The sequence below is a fragment of the Schistocerca gregaria genome, chromosome 5 (genome assembly GCF_023897955.1).
Source record: "Schistocerca gregaria isolate iqSchGreg1 chromosome 5, iqSchGreg1.2, whole genome shotgun sequence".
NCBI lineage: Eukaryota > Metazoa > Arthropoda > Insecta > Orthoptera > Acrididae > Schistocerca > Schistocerca gregaria.
In genome coordinates this window covers 564768551-564785300 of record NC_064924.1, presented here as the reverse complement: position 1 = coordinate 564785300, position 16750 = coordinate 564768551, and the positions used below count along the sequence as shown (strand labels likewise).

General features: G+C 40.0%; 1 protein-coding gene across 2 annotated transcripts in view; it reads left to right on the top strand.

The window, feature by feature from the left end:
• Window positions 1–12044: 12044 nt before the first annotated feature.
• The window catches only part of LOC126272083 (UPF0415 protein C7orf25 homolog), a 130888-nt gene continuing 126182 nt past the window's right edge, over window positions 12045–16750 (top strand). Inside the window, exon 1 of one of the 2 annotated variants that reach the window (XM_049974644.1) lies at window positions 12045–12318. In XM_049974644.1, the coding sequence (XP_049830601.1) occupies window positions 12175–12318 (144 nt within the window). In that variant the 5' untranslated portion in view covers window positions 12045–12174. The remainder of the gene's footprint in view (window positions 12319–16750) is intronic. The other variant, XM_049974645.1, reaches the window with a different exon arrangement.

Genomic DNA, 16750 nt, shown 5'->3' with positions numbered 1-16750 from the left:
GAACCAGCATATACATGTATAGAAAGTGAGAGCAGCAATTGTCCAAGTTTTTTCAACAAGAAGGTGATTTAGTGTACTGCTCAGACATTCACAATCCGATGAATGAGTTTGGTATTGAATACAAAAAGGAGGACTAGACTCTGTTTATTGATTCATCCAAAACCAGTTTGAAGGCTGTTTTATTACACAGTGGTAATATGTCTGCACCTATACCTGTTGGACATTCTGTACATATGAAAGAAAGCTATAAACACCTAGAAATAGTGCTAAATAAAATAGAGTATTCTGCTCATGGTTGGATGATATGTGGCAACCTAAAAGTAACATATATACTCCTTGGTTAGCAAGCCCACTTTATCAAATTTCCATCTTTCTTGTGTGAATGGGACAGGAGGACTGGGGATCAACATTGGTGCAGAAAGAACTGGTCTGTGAGGAAGTCTTTAAAACCTGGTCAGAAGAACATTCTACTCAAAAACCTTGTAGATCCGAGAAACGTACTCCTACCACCTCTACATATAAGGTTAGGCCTAATGAAACAGTCTGTAAAGGCTTTGCCTAAAGATGGACCATGATTTAAGTATCTGCCAAAAGTTTCCACACCTTTCAGAAGCTAAACTAAAAGAAGCCGTCTTTGTCAGACCAGACATTAGAAAATTGAAGTCTGGTATCAATTCTGAATCCACAATGACCTTAAATGAGAAAGAGGCATGGGTATCATTCAAGCAAGATGTTACAAAGTTCTTAAGACATGAAAAAGACCCAGAATATGTTTCTATTATAGCTACAATGTTAAAGACGTTTAAAGCTTTAGGACGTTTAATGAGCCAGAAAGTTCACTTTTTCAGCAGTCACCTTGATCACTTCCCAGACAATATGGGAGATGTTAGTGAGGAGCAAGGAGAGGGTTTGCACCAGGATATTAAAGTGATGGAAAAACGCTACCAAGACGGCTAGAACGCCAACATGATGGGGGACTAGTGTTGGTCACTTCAGCGAGAAATTAAGCAAGTGACTTATCATAGAAAAAGCTACACAAGAATCTTCAAAGAAAAAAGAGAAACAAAATACAAACCAATTCCAACTGACAAGTGAAACCTCTATTAACATATATCATTGTTTTAAGTAACTTACTGTAAATACAAACCATGCTTATGTTTTAACAAAGCGTTTCATTAATTTCCCCATTTTCCATATAGCACAGGATTTTTATACTATATACTAAAAAGCATATTGCTCGAAAACTATGGGTGATACAAAAAACTAAGGTTAGATTTGGATTCAGCTCATAAAAACCTATAAAGACCAGCTATCAAAGTAAAAAAAAGTATTCCAAAATATTTTGCCTTGGCCTGTGTAATTAACATCTTTACCAATGCTTATGGTCGATCGGCGTTTCATTTTTTTAAATAAATTTATGGTGTTCTGTGGGTCTTTCACCATGTTCCTACACAGTGTCCATATTTAAGAGACTTTAAATTGGAAAAAATACATTTTAGAGCTCATAAAACAGCTTATGTCATTCACTCTTCCACTTCAGATCTTTGCAAATCTGACAGGGGGGGGGGGGGGGAATCAGCAAGTTGACGTATTTTGTATATTTCCATTCAATAATCTCATGTGGAAAAATAATCTGGCTTTACTCATCTTTAAGAAAGCATCTGCTCATTGATCAAAACATGCTGTAAGAATAATATGTGGTGCTCACACACAATTATCTGGTCCACATCTGTTAGGCATTTTGACAAGTACCCCACAATTCATTTGAGAAAAGCAAAAAAGAAAGAGCTAACCCACAATATAGTATTTAATTTAGAGTTGTTGTGTGTTATATGCTTGATTAATTTCAAAGACTATATATATATATATATATATATATATATATATATATATATATATATATATGAGCGAGGTTTCTATGGCTGCCACCACCTCTCGCATCCCAATCTCCATCGTTCACGGACGTTCCAGTCTCCTTCATTAAGACATCGTACCGCCATTGCTTCGCTGATGTCGTCTTTCCAGCATCTTTCATTTCTACCGCACTTTCTTCTTTGATGTGGAGTGCATTGCCATACATGTTTTGGGCATCTTGTGTCTGGCATATGCTGTAAGTGACCATACCAGAGTAGTCGCTTCCTTTCTATGTGGTCTAGGATTGTGCTTTCGCCATTCATAACCTCTCTGATCCTATGATTTCTAATATGATCAAGTCTGGAATATCCACAACTCCATCTCCAGAAAACCACCTCGACAGCCAGCAGGCGATTTTTCTGCCTCTGAGTTAGTTCCCTCAACTCTGTTCCATATATCGTGATACTTTCAATAATTGTGTGGTAGCTGGTATGTTTTGTTCTGTGCATTATGTTTTTGTTCCAGATAATACCATTTAGTTGTTTTATGTCTCGTTTGCCCTGGCCAATTTCATTGTTTATATTGTTCACAAAAAAATGGCTCTGAACACTATGCGACTTAACTACTGAGGTCATCAGTCGCCTAGAACTTAGAACTAATTAAACCTAACTAACCTAAGGACATCACACACATCCATGCCCAAGGCAGGATTCGAACCTGCGACCGTAGCAGTCGCACAGTTTCGGACTGCGCGCCTAGAACCGCGAGACCACTGCGGCTGGCTATATCGTCCACACTTCTACCATTGGACGACAGAGTCACTCCCAGGTACTTAAAATTAGGACACCCCTTAAGACTGTCAGCACCGAGTTGTAAGTCGTTAACAGCATTTTTTCCCACTTCCAGATATTCTGTTCTAGATATGTTTATAACAAGACCCCATTTTTCATATTCTTTTAGTTTATGAAGCATGCAATCATCTCCAGCCACTAACTCTTCGTCGTCAGCAAAAAATAAAGTGAACAAGATCTCACTGTCTATGGGTTACCCATTCCTCTGCATTTCCTTTTCCAGGGTTTTAGTGCCTCCTCTAGGTAGATCTTAAAGAGAATAGGAGCGAGTGTGCATCCATGGTGTAGTCCCTTTGTCAGCTCATACTCTTGAGATAGTTGATTTCTCACTTTTACCATTGACGTACAACCTTGGTAGAGGAGTCCAACAGCTTTCACATAGCTTGGTGACACGCCATTGTCAACTAGACTTGTCCATGATGCGTTCTGTGGAACTGTGTCATAATCTTTCTGGAGGTCTATAAAGACATTGTGGGTCGTATGGCCCCTTGCTATCCTTTTCTCTGCTATGTTTTTGTGGGTAAATACTCCATCAGTACAGGAGCGACCAGATATGAATTTGTTCTTCAGATTCAGTTATTTCTTCTTCTACCCACTTTATTAGGATACGACCATAGAGTCTCGCCATGGGTGGCATCACATTAATATCTTCAGCATATTGTCCACTATGTTGTCATTAGCTTTCCATCCTGTTCTGGCATATAGGTCTACTAGTAAAATGATTTCTTTGCGATTCCCTGTATTTTCAAGCGATCTTGTCAATTGATTGTAGAATAAGTCTTTCTTCGCTACATCAGCGTCGTCGTTTGGTGAATGGACCACAATAATCACCACAGAATGGCCCTTTATTTTCATATGTACTTGCAGAATTCTATTACTGACATATTCTCAGCTGGTTTTCTTTAGTTGTTTCTTTATGGCAATGGCAACTCCACTTTGGGCTCATTGTTCCTTTGGTACGCCACTGTAAATATATATGTAATCAATTGTCTCTTCTGTACCATGCCCTTTCACTTTGGTTTCTGTTAGGCCTACTATGTAGATGTCAAGGCACTCTATTTCTTTAAAGACTGCACATTTCTTTGTAGAAATTCCTTGTGTGTTCCATGTTGCAATTCTCATTATCCTTTTTCATGCCAGTTGTCGTCTTCATTTTGTTCCGAGGCTAAATTGGGAGGTTTTGCATGTGATTTATTTTGCTAGGGTGGGATGCAGGTCCAACGCCTAAATCCCCGACTTGGAGGACCAAGTGATTTTTTTATCCTGGTTTTCTTCCGCTAGACGATCGCCTTTCTGGGCTCAGGAACTCTGTCTGTCCTTACCTTGGGTTCCTGTGGGAATGAGGCGCCACTTACCCCAAATCCACGGTACTGAAGTTCATCTACTTCGCCTTCCTTGTCGAAATAATAAATTGTATAGTAGAAATCTGCGTCTAGTGGTACACATGCAAAGAACATGTTAGCAACATAAGGTGCATTCAGAAACCTAGCAGATATCGTGAGCAGATTAGTCATTACTAAATCGAGGGTTAGATCTTTCTTCTGCCAAACCCTTCATTTATTCCCTCATGAAGTTTACTGTAAGTAATTTATTGCAGTTTATGGGAACAATGATCTACATAATTACAACACTAGAGTAAAATAGGATATTCATTGCACCATATTACAGTTGTCTCTAGCACAAAAAGGGAGCACAATGCTGCCACCAACATGTCTGATAACTTACTAAATCATATGACAGATAGCAATGTTAAATTTGAAGAAAAAACCTGAAAACATTTCTCCTTGACAACTCCTGCTAATGTATAGAAGAATTTCTATTTTTGTAATGTGTAAAAGATGATAGGTAGGAATTACTAACTTACATCTGCATTAAAAATAACACAGTTGTATATGGTCAGCATGTAGGAATATTTAAATATGGATGTGTAATTTGACTGTGAACTGACTCATTACTCCTCATTACAATTAATTATACACATGATCCATGGAACATGACACTAGCTAACTAACTTATGTGTTTTGTTTGTTTGTGTTCAGAAATTTGTGGTTTTGTTACCATTTATAAAAATACTATTTGCACTGAAGTAATTGTTTCCATTTTTCATATTTAGTGAAGCTTTCTTGTGTAAATCGTCTGTTGAAACACTACTGATAACAATGAAGTGTGATGCGTATTCATGGTAGCATTTCCACCTACTATTTTGGCCATCTAATTTACATATAAAAAAAAAGCAAACACTGATCCTTTAGACACACCGTATTTGACAAATTTAAAAATCGAATAGACATTTGAAATGGTACTGCTCACTTTATACTTTATATATGTGGACTTTTCTATACTTCTTTAATGCAGAATTCTGGTGCTGTAGCAGGAAACCTCAGTGTGCTGCAGATTCTTGTTGTCTTTGTCATCAGCCATTTTGTGGTTAGGTAAAATGTCTTGATTGGACTGAATGTGATTAAGAATTATTTACTTATTACTTGTTATGCCATTGACAGTAGCAGCGTTTGAAACAAGGAACTGTCAGAGTAGCAAAAGATTGCCATACTTCACTAGAAGACAGTCAGATACACAGAATAATTCTGTCATTAACACGAGCTAAATATTTTACATTTGATCTTACAGTTTTGTCCCCACGAATACAGACAGAACGTTACGACTGCTTATTAAATTTTATCGTGAAGGGGCATTTACTGAGTATATTCTGTGGGAAAAGTATTTCCAACACAATTCAAAAAAGCCATTGCTTCCCTCATTTTACAAGTCTCTCTGTTGTCGAAAATAAAGTACCCATACATGTAGATTATTTCCCGAAACCTCGAAATTTACTGTTCTGTTGTGGAAAATACAGTATCACACTGGCAGTACAAGTTTCTTACATTTCTGCACCTAGTGGGAACACTGTTGCTGGTAGGTAATGCATCCTTTCACATACAAAGTATATAAAAATGTATTTCGCTTTAGATTGAGAAGTAGGTAATCTTCCACATGTTAACATCAGTTTCCAGTTGAGGAATACTCACGTAATTAGTTCGAAATTTTTATCGTTGGTAGTGGCATATCTGAGAAAATGACATCAACTTTGTTCAAGAAGCATCACCATAGTTCGGTACGACTCGTCTCGCTAAGAAGACATACTGGTACTTTAATATTTACCTGATATACAATCTAATTTATTTGTTTCAAAATGGTTCAAATGGCTCTGAGCACTATGGGGCTTAACTTCTAAGGTCATCAGTCCCCTAGAACTTAGAACTAATTAAACCTGACTAACCTACGAACATCACACACATCCATGCCCGAGGCAGGATTCGAACCTGCGACCGTAGGGGTCGCGCGGTTCCAGACTGCAGCGCCTAGAACCACTCGGCCACCCAAACCGTCTTATTTATTTCAATTGTACCTCATGACGTTTTTCCCACAATACTGCAATGAAAGAGTAAAACAAAATTGAAAATGAAGAAGAATTAATTTTCAGGTCAGCCTATCAGCATCTGAACCATGCTCGATCTTTCGTGAAATAAGCACCCACACAACACTCAAAAGCTGCAGTTCGTTGTCCAGTTTACATAGAGCCAAGGAGGTTAGATTTCTAAGCTCCTTGGGTAAAACTTATGCTGGCGTACGCCTTCGGCAGCACACCAATCGGCACTAGGAAATATTGTACAGCAGGCTCTGAACTAGGGGCGCCTATGACAAGAGAACACCAAGACACGCCCCCAGACTACGCGCTGATAATGCTTCCTGGGCAGCGTGCATATAGCCTGCCATCGCCCACCGAGCTATTTTCAATCTTGCAATCTCAGTACATGGCATTGGGAACCAGTTCGCATCGTGTCTCAATACGTCGCACTGTGCTCTAGCCTTCAAAGTGATAGTCGTCGCCTCGCACCTTAGCTAGCTGTGAAGGAATGTTGTTGTTGTTGTTGTTGTTGTTGTGGTCTTCAGTCCTGGGAATGGTTTGATGCAGCTCTTCATGCTACTCTATCCTGTGCAAACTTCTTAAATTTCCAATACTTACTGCAAATACATCCTTCTGAATCTGCTTAGTGTATTCATCTCTTGGTCTCCCTCTACGGTTTTTACCCTCCACGTTGCTGTCCAATACTAAATTTGTGATCCCTTGATGCCTCAGAACATGTCCTATGAACCGGTCCTCTCTCCTTGTCAAGTTGTGCCACAAACTCCTCTCTTCCCCAATTCTATTCAGTACCTCCTCATTAGTTATGTGATCTACCCATCTAATCTTCAGCATTCTTCAGTAGCACCACATTTCGAAAGCTTCTATTCTATTCTTGTCCAAACTATTTATCGTCCATGTTTCACTTCCATACATGGCTACACTCCATACAAATACTTTCAGAAACGACTTCCTGACACTTAAATCTATACTCGATGTTAACAAATTTTTCTTCTCCTGAAATGACTTACTTGCCATTGCCAGTCTACATGTTTTATCCTCTCTACTTCGACCATCATCAGTTATTTTGCTCTCCAAATAGCAAAACTCCTTTACTGTTTTAAGTGCCTCATTTCCTAATCTAATTCCCTCAGCATCACCCGACTGAATTCGACTACATTCCATTATCCTCGTTTTGCTTTTGTTGATGTTCATCTTATATCCTCCTTCCAAGACACTGTCCATTCCGTTCAACTTCCAAGTCCTTTGCTGTCTCTGACAGAATTACAATGTCATCGGCGAACATCAAAGATTTTATTTCTTCTCCCTGGATTTTAATACCTACTCCGAATTTTTCTTTTGTTTCCTTTACTGCTTGCTCAATATAGAGATTGAATGACATCGGGGAGAGGCTACAACCCTGTCTCACTCCCTTCCCAACCACTGCTTCCCTTTCATGCCCCTCGACTGCTATAACTGTCATCTGGTTTCTGTACAAATTGTAAATAGCCTTTCGCTCCCTGTATTTTACCCCTGCGACCTTTAGAATTTGAAAGACAGTATTCCAGTCAGCACTGTCAAAAGCTTTCTCTAAGTCTACAAATGCTAGAAATGTAGGTTTGCCTTTCCTTAATCTTTCTTCTAAGATAAGTCTTAGAGTCAGTATTGCCTCACATGTTCCAGTATTTCTTCGGAATCCAAACAGATCTTCCCCAAGGTCGGCTTCTACTAGTTTTTCTATTCGTCTGTAAAGAATTCGCGTTAGTATTTTGCAACTGTGGCTTATTAAACTGATTGTTCGGTAATTTTCACATCTGTCAACACCTGCATGCTTTGGGATTGGAATTATTATATTCTTCTTGAAGTCTGAGGGTATTTCGCCTGTCTCATACATCTTGCTCATCAGATGGTAGAGTTTTGTCAGAACTGGCTCTCTCAAAGCCGTCAGTAGTTCTAATGGAATGTTGTCTACTTCCGGGGCCTTGTTTCGACTCAGGTCATTCAGTGCTCTGCCAAACTCTTCACGCAGTATTGTATCTCCCATTTCGTCTTCATCTACATTCTCTTTCATTTCCAGAATATTGTTCTTGTTCCCCACAGATAAGTAGGATTCTCATCCACGTATGTAATAGCTCTTTGGAGCAGGGTGTTCTCCCTGATAGACTGAAATATGACATTGTAAAACCATTGCATAAAAAGGGGGATATGTCGGATGTCAACAACTAACGCCCAATCTCTCTTCTGACAGCTCCATCAAAAATTTTTGAGAAAGTAATGTATTCAAGAATAGTCTCCCATATTTGTAAAAATAAAGGACTAACAAAATGTCAGTTTGGTTTTTAGAAAGGCTTTTCAACAGAAAATGCTATATACACTTTCACTGATCAAATATTAAATGCTCTGAATAACCGGACATCACCCATTGGTATGTTTTGTGATCTCTCAAAGGCCTTTGTGTAAATCGTGGAATTCTTTTACATAAGCTAAATCATTATGGTTTGAGGGGGGCAGTGCACAAATGGTTTAATTCATACTTAACTGGAAGAATGCAGAAAGTTGAAATAAGTAGTTCATGTAATGTTAAAACAACAGCTGATTCTTCAAACTGGGGGGGGGGGGGGGGCTATCAAGTACGGGGTCCCACAGGGTTCGGTCTTAGGTCTTTTACTGTTCTTGATATACACTCCTGGAAATTGAAATAAGAACACCGTTAATTCATTGTCCCAGGAAGGGGAAACTTTATTGACACATTCCTGGGGTCAGATACATCACATGATCACACTGACAGAACCACAGGCACATAGACACAGGCAACAGAGCATGCACAATGTCGGCACTAGTACAGTGTATATCCACCTTTCGCAGCAATGCAGGCTGCTATTATCCCATGGAGACGATCGTAGAGATGCTGGATGTAGTCCTGTGGAACGGCTTGCCATGCCACTTCCACCTGGCGCCTCAGTTGGACCAGCATTCGTGCTGGACGTGCAGACCGCGTCAGACGATGCTTCATCCAGTCCCAAACATGCTCAATGGGGGACAGATCCGGAGATCTTGCTGGCCAGGGTAGTTGACTTACACCTTCTAGAGCACGTTGGGTGGCACGGGATACATGCGGACGTGCATTGTCCTGTTGGAACAGCAAGTTCCCTTGCCGGTCTAGGAATGGTAGAACGATTGGTTCGATGACGGTTTGGATGTACCGTGCACTATTGAGTGTCCCCTCGACGATCACCAGAAGTGTACGGCCAGTGTAGGAGATCGCTCCCCACACCATGATGCCGGGTGTTGGCCCTGTGTGCCTCGGTCGTATGCAGTCCTGATTGTGGCGCTCACCTGCACGGCGCCAAACACGCATACGACCATCATTGGCACAAAGGCAGAAGCGACTCTCATCGCTGAAGACGACACATCTCCATTCATCCCTACGTGTTGAGCAATTCGGCGGTACGTCCACCCGGCCTCCCGCATGCCCACTATACGCCCTCGCTCAAAGTCTGTCAACTGCACATACGGTTCATGTCCACGCTGTCGCGGCATGCTACCAGTGTTAAAGACTGCGATGGAGCTCCGTATGCCACGGCAAACTGGCTGACACTGACGGCGGCGGTGCACAAATGCTGCGCAGCTAGCGCCATTCGACGGCCAACACCGCGGTTCCTGGTGTGTCCGCTGTGCCGTGAGTGTGATCATTGCTTGTACAGTCCTCTCGCAGTGTCCGGAGCAAGTATGGGTCTGACACACCGGTGTCAATGTGTTCTTTTTTCCATTTCCAGGAGTGTACATTAATGACTTACCATTTCATATAGATGAAGATGCAAAGTTAGTTCTTTTTGCTGATGATACAAGTATAGTAATAACATCCAAAAACCAAGAACTAAGTGATGTAATTGTAAATGATGTTTTTCACAACATTATTAAGTGGTTCTCAGCAAACGGACTCTCTTTAAATTTTGATAAACCACAATATATACAGTTCCATACAGTAAATGGCACAACTGCAGTAATAAATATAGACTTTGAACAGAAGTCTGTAGCTAAGGTAGAATTTTCAAAATTTTTAGGTGTGTCCATTGATGGGAGGTTAAACTGGAAGCAACACATTGATGGTCTGCTGAAACGTCTGATTTCAGCTACGTATGCTATTAGGGTTATTGCAAATTTTGGTGATAAGAATCTCAGTAAATTAGCTTACTATGCCTACTGTCATTCACTGCTTTCGTATGGCATCATATTCTGGGGTAATTCATCGTTGAGTAGTAAAGTATTCATTGCTCAAAAACGTGTAATCAGAATAATTGCTGGGGCCCACCCATGGTCATCCTGCAGACATCTATTTAAGGATCTAGGGATCCTCACAGTATATATATTCACTTTTGAAATTTGTTGTTTATAATCCAACCCAGTTCAAAAGTAATAGCAGTGTGCATAGCTATAACACCAGGAGAAAGGATGATCTTCACTATGCAGGGTTAAATCTGACTTTGGCACAGAAAGGGGTAAATTATGCTGCCACAAAAGTCTTTGGTCACCTACCAAATAGCATCAAAAGCCTGACAGATAGTCAACCAACATTTAAAAATAAATTAAAAGAATTTCTAGATGACAACTCCTCCTACTCATTGGCTGAATTTTTAAATATAAATTAAGGGGGGGGGGGAACTAACTTAAACATTAGTGTCATGCAATATTTTGTGGAATGTAATATCTTGTACAGACATCTTTCATTAACCTGACACGTTCCACATCATTACAAAGTGTCGTATTCATGATCTATGGAACAAGTATTAATCTAATCTTCTCAAGTACGTCGCCCTTGTATAGACCCTCTAGTAATGTTAGCCACTATATATATAGTTGTGATATGGACACGTTCAAGATCCAAGAACTGGTACATGTTAATTGATTGATGTCAACCATAGAACTTCAGATTGGACATAATTGAAGTTAAGTACTCAATTGGTTCCTGTAATAAAGTGCATTATAACACATGTGCATTTTGTGTTGTAATCATAGGAAACTGGCCACCCACTTGTCATACATAGTTTCGTCATCCACCAAGGTACCACAAAACATTACAAGAGGGCACAACCACAGTAGAACTCACGACAAGTTTATCGATTTTATTGGTACTGCCATTAGTAGAGAAAATCAACACTGCTTGAGAGATATTCATTTGTCATCAGGTGGTACCAACGTTAAACTGTCCCAAGACGCTAAGTATTACTGTTACTTCACGATAATGTTGTGCAGTATTGTTCCTGTTCCCCCTAGGCGCTTCAATAAAAATGTGCAGTATATAGTCTGCTTCGAAGTTTTTGACGATCAAGATGCTTCTGCTATACAGTTATGATATAGATCCTTTAGATTTGATAAGGGTTAAAATGAAATACTATTTTAAGGATTACAATGTCACAGGTGACTTGTCCAAGGAGAGACCTCGAATTTCATTGATGGTGCTTTACTTTCACTTACTGTGCAGTAGTGTAAAGGTCGCTGTTATAAAGAGCAGCAGCTGGAGCAAATCGTCTGCCATCGTAATAGAAACTGCAATTTATGAAGTTTTCATCAATACCACAGCCTCAAGTGACACGATCCAAGACGAACTGCAACAGTGATTTTGAGTGATCATTATTGAAAGCAATCTTTCAGTCTTACATAATTACTTATTGTATTAGTATGTTGTGGTGAATAAACTCAGTGTTTCAAAAAATCCAACAACAAAAAGTTCCGTTTATTGTGTCGTAAGTTTTACAATCAGCTATTTTCATTAATTTGTAAGTAAAACTGTCGTGGTTGAACATGGAGCATTAGCGACAAATATTTCTGCCAGCACAAAACACAGGTAATGGTGCCAGTACTGCATGAAGGAGTCTTCTCAACGCACGTCTCTCTCCACGGCAGTCCCAATGACATCAAATCAAAGATTGTATTGTAGCAGTAATGATTACGACAAAGAGATTAGATCATTACAGAGTGATACTTTTTTGCTTTACGCCTTACGGATAGAACAACAACAGAGTAGAATCGCGTGTTGACATTTTGCTGACGTAGGTGATATTAGTAATGTCAGAAGAGCTTAAAAAAGTTTTTGATGAAAAGATTCATGTGGGACAGGAACTACTGGCTTATTTGACAAAACATGATAGTGTTAGAGGCATTGCGAAATTAAAGAAAAAAATTAATGTAGAAGTTTGTTTTCTCACGAAGGTACGAGAATTAGAAAATAGTCTACAGATTTAGTATTTTATTAACAAATGAATGTTAGATGACTGTTCATTAGGTTATTTTCGCTTTGTTTATTGTGGCCGTTTTAAGTGAGAGGTCACTTGCAGAAACGTTTTTAAGAAACTTACAATTCATGATGGTTTTTAAATTATCATTACGTAGTTATACACGATGGGGAAACGTATCTGGATAACATTCTTGGCGAATTTGCTTGGAAGTTCATAGTACAAAACAATTGTATTTTTTTTTAGTTTAAAACAGTTCCATCGGTTTCTTTTTTTTAATTTGTGGGTCACACTAGACAACCGTGATTCAATGGATGTGCTCAAAACAAACACTATTTCTCTTAGATTGATACAGACAGCGTTACACGAACGTGTCTTAATTCAGTTAAAACCTTACTAAAATGGCTGTAGATGTAGAGCCTATAGGAAAACCCAATCCGAGAATACTCTATCATAAGCAAAAAAATATAAAAAGATGATCGATTTCCACTTTTGTGCTCCCACAAATCCACACTACGATCTTAACATTTATTCACTTTGATGTTTCTACTTCTGCACACTACATCAATACACTCACAATCTTCACTATTGTGCTCTTCGGCAGTGTCACCTATACAGCACCTTGTTTGTCCAAGGTAAATGGAACATAAAGAACGAGCAGCAACAGCATCACTCATATAAAGGGAAAACATGTAGGTCCAACAGTGTATAAAATGATTCCTGGTTTATGAACACACAAAAATCTTGCTTGAAAATGATCCTCTTTACTGTCTAGCTTGTAGGTATTCTTTTAGGATATGTAGGAGAGATGAGACTGAGAACTTAAATTTATTAATAAATACACATTTCTTTTGAACGTATTTTATGCTGTCTGGTGTGTATGGCGTAAAAAGAACTGCAAATCTGACTACTATTACCCAAACTTCCATCTGCTGTTTCAGAAACATGCTTCTTTTGTTTGGTCTGCAGCTTCTGAGTGCACTTTTGTGCTGTTTAAGAATAGTATTTGCTCTGCACCATGTCTTGCAACATTTCAACCTGGCAAGCACCTGATCCTGGCCATGGATATGTCCAATTATGGGGTGGGGACAGTTTTGGCCCATCCCTATTCAGACATCTCCAAATAGCCTATTGCCTGTTCATTGAAATCACTCAACTTGGCTCAGCAACATTATTCTCAAGTGGGGAAAAAAAAGCTCTTGCTATTGTATATGCATTTAAAAAAATTCAAGTTTTCTTGTATTCTGCAGTGTTATTTAATTATCAACCATAAGACCTTGATTTTCCTGTGTAGCCCATCAGCTTCCTTATTGGAGAAAGCCGCTCATTGTCTTCAGCATTGGGCTCTGTTCTTCTCCCAGTAGAGTTATGAGATCCGTTTTCATTCAGAGTCATAACATGTGAATGTGGCTGCTCTGTCTTGGCTCCCCATGGATCCTGACACCCTCACCTGTCCACGAGGAACTGCTTTGCTTGCAACTGTATACGGAGGTGAGGCGCACAGTGGATGGCTTCCCCTTCACTATTCCCATATTGCCTCTGATGTGGTTCAGATCCGGTGCTCCAGCAGGTTATATGTGCCATGTCGTCTGAACAAGACACAACCAGGGAAATACCACCAGAGGCACAAAGATGCGAACTGGTGCCAGCACCACAGAGACTTGCCACTTGCGCAAGTTCCACCAATGCCACTGGCAGCACTGAGGATCAGCTTTGCCTCAGCCAATTGCCAGCCAAGCACAATCTGCCAATGACCGAACAACAACGAACAGAAGCTTGCTCGGAAGGTAGACGAGCAGCTTTCACCACCTTGGTTAAGATCATTGTCTAGGGCTGACTTAAACAGGAAACATTGTTTAGTGAACTCTTAGAAGTGAACAGACAATTGTTGTAAATTGCATTTGCTATGATCTGTGAAGTTTACCTACATTTATTTGCACTTAGCCACTGAGGGCCTTTTCTGTGTTCGTTGCTTGGTTTTAGGGGAGGGGCCCAAAGAGCGATGTAATCGGTCCCATCGGATTAGAGAAGGATGGGGAAGGAAATCGGCTGTGCCCTTTCAAAGGAATCATCCCAGAATTTTCCTGGAGTGATTTAGGAAAATCACCAAAACCTAAATCAGGATGGTCAGACGTGGGTGTGAACTGTTGTCCTCCTGAATGCGAGTCCAGTGTTCTAACCACTGTGCCACTTCACTTGTTCTTTTTCTGCATTATAATACATGCATTATCACAGACCTCATTGTTCAAGAAGTCACAATGATAAGTAAACCTTTTTAACTAATTTGTGTCACTTTGTTACTAATTTGTTGGAGTGTTTTAGAACCTTCATTCTCATACCTTGTTGTATATATATTTGTAGCCAGGGTGACTATGATGAGAAATAAAAATTTAGACGTTATGGATAAAGATGTAGAATGTTAATAACTTTTGTTTTATTAAAAAACTGCTGTGAGATTTCACGTAAAAAAAATAGGAGGCATTACTTTTCAGCACACGTTCTCACTTAGCACATGAAACAAAAGTCAGTAAGTTTACATTAAAATAATTGCCCTGAACCACAAGAAAATTGAAAAAATTCACATAACTAATTCACTGTGCACATTGGTTAAACTGAATACAAGCAAGTACACAGGTCTGGCAAAATTGATAGACATTGGTAAAAACTTCTGCAATGGTTAGTTTGCTTGACACGGTGGGAACTTTGACAATAGTTATTTTGCTTGAATGGACAAGCATACCAGTCCATAGGTGCCAAAACATAACTTCAGTCTAGCAATCTCATGCGCAAACTTAGTCAACTTGCATAACAACAAGAGGGGTAAAAATGTGAGACACAAATATAGTGTACGATGATGATGACGCAGAGTACTGAACTGAGAGTGAGTGACACAGGAAGCGAGTTCGAGAGGAAGCTTGTGTGGATGCAGGTTGAGTGTAGTGAAGGTTCTGGAGCTGGGCATAGGCCGGGTTTGTGAAAGTTGAGGCCAGGAGGATTGCAGGAACAACTGTTTGTTGCAAGTACGTCCCCCTTCTATGTAGTTAGTGGTGGGGGGTAGGAACCAGATGAAATCAGCAGTGCTGGCAGGTGTGTATTGCTTCCCTATCCAATGCCCCTGATACCTCTCCCACCTGCATTTCTGTTCGTACACCTGCTACCTCCCTCCAAGCCATCAGCTAACATTCTCCAATCCTCTGCATTGCTCCTTGTCTCCTATCTCCCCTTTCCCATTCCACTCAACACAATTTCTCACCCCATTCGACAATTCAGTGCCCCTACTATTTGGTGACTTCTTACCTTGTCTTCTAAATTACATTCTGCCAGAACTTTCCGTACCGTATTTATGTACATGTTTTGCTCTAGCCAGCTTTTGTTTATCGTTAATCTACATGTACACCCATACTCCGCAAGCCACCTGGCAGAGTGAGGCCGAGGGTACCTTGAGTACCTATATCAGTTCTCCCTTCTATTACAGTCTGTATTGTCCGTGGAAAGAAAGATTGTCGGTATGCCTCTGTTTGGGCTCTAATCTCTCTGATTTTATCCTCATGGTCTCTTCACGAGATACACGTAGTAGGAAGCAATATACTGCTTGACTCCTCGGTGAAGGTATGTTATTGAAACTTAAACAAAAGCCCGTACCGAGCTACTGAGTGTCTCTCTTGCAGTCTTCCACTGGTGTTTATCTATCATCTCCGTAATGCTTTCGGCATCTGCTTTACCGACGATCAACTTTATATGATAATTCCATTTTAAATCACTCCTATTGCCTACTCCCAGATAATTTATGGAATTAACTGTTTCCAATTGCTGACCTGCTATATTGTAGCTAAATGATAAGGGATCTTTTTTCTGTGTATTCGCAGAACATTACACTTGTCTACATTGAGATTCAATTGCCATTCCCTGCACCGTGCATCAATTCGTTGCAGATCCTCCTGCATTTCAGTACAATTTTCCATTGTTACAACCTCTCGATATATCACAGCATCATCCGTAAAAAGCCTCATGGAACTTACGATGTTATCCACAAGGTCATTTATGTATATTGTGAATAGCAACGGTCCTACGACACTCCCCTGCGGCACACCTGAAATCACTCTTAATCCGGAAGACTTCTCTCCACTGAGAATGACATACTGCGTTCTATTATCTAGGAACTCTTCAATCCAATGACACAATTGGTCTGATAGTCCATATGCTCGTACTTTGTTCGTTAAACAACAGTAGGGAACTGTATCAAATACCTTGAGGAAGTCAAGAAACACGGCGTCTACCTGGGAACCTGTCTCTATGGCCCTCTGGGTCTCGTGGACGAATAATGTGAGCTGGGTTTCACACGATCATCTTTTTCGAAACCCATGCTGATTCCTACAGAGTAGATTTCTAGTCTCCAGAAAAGTCATTGT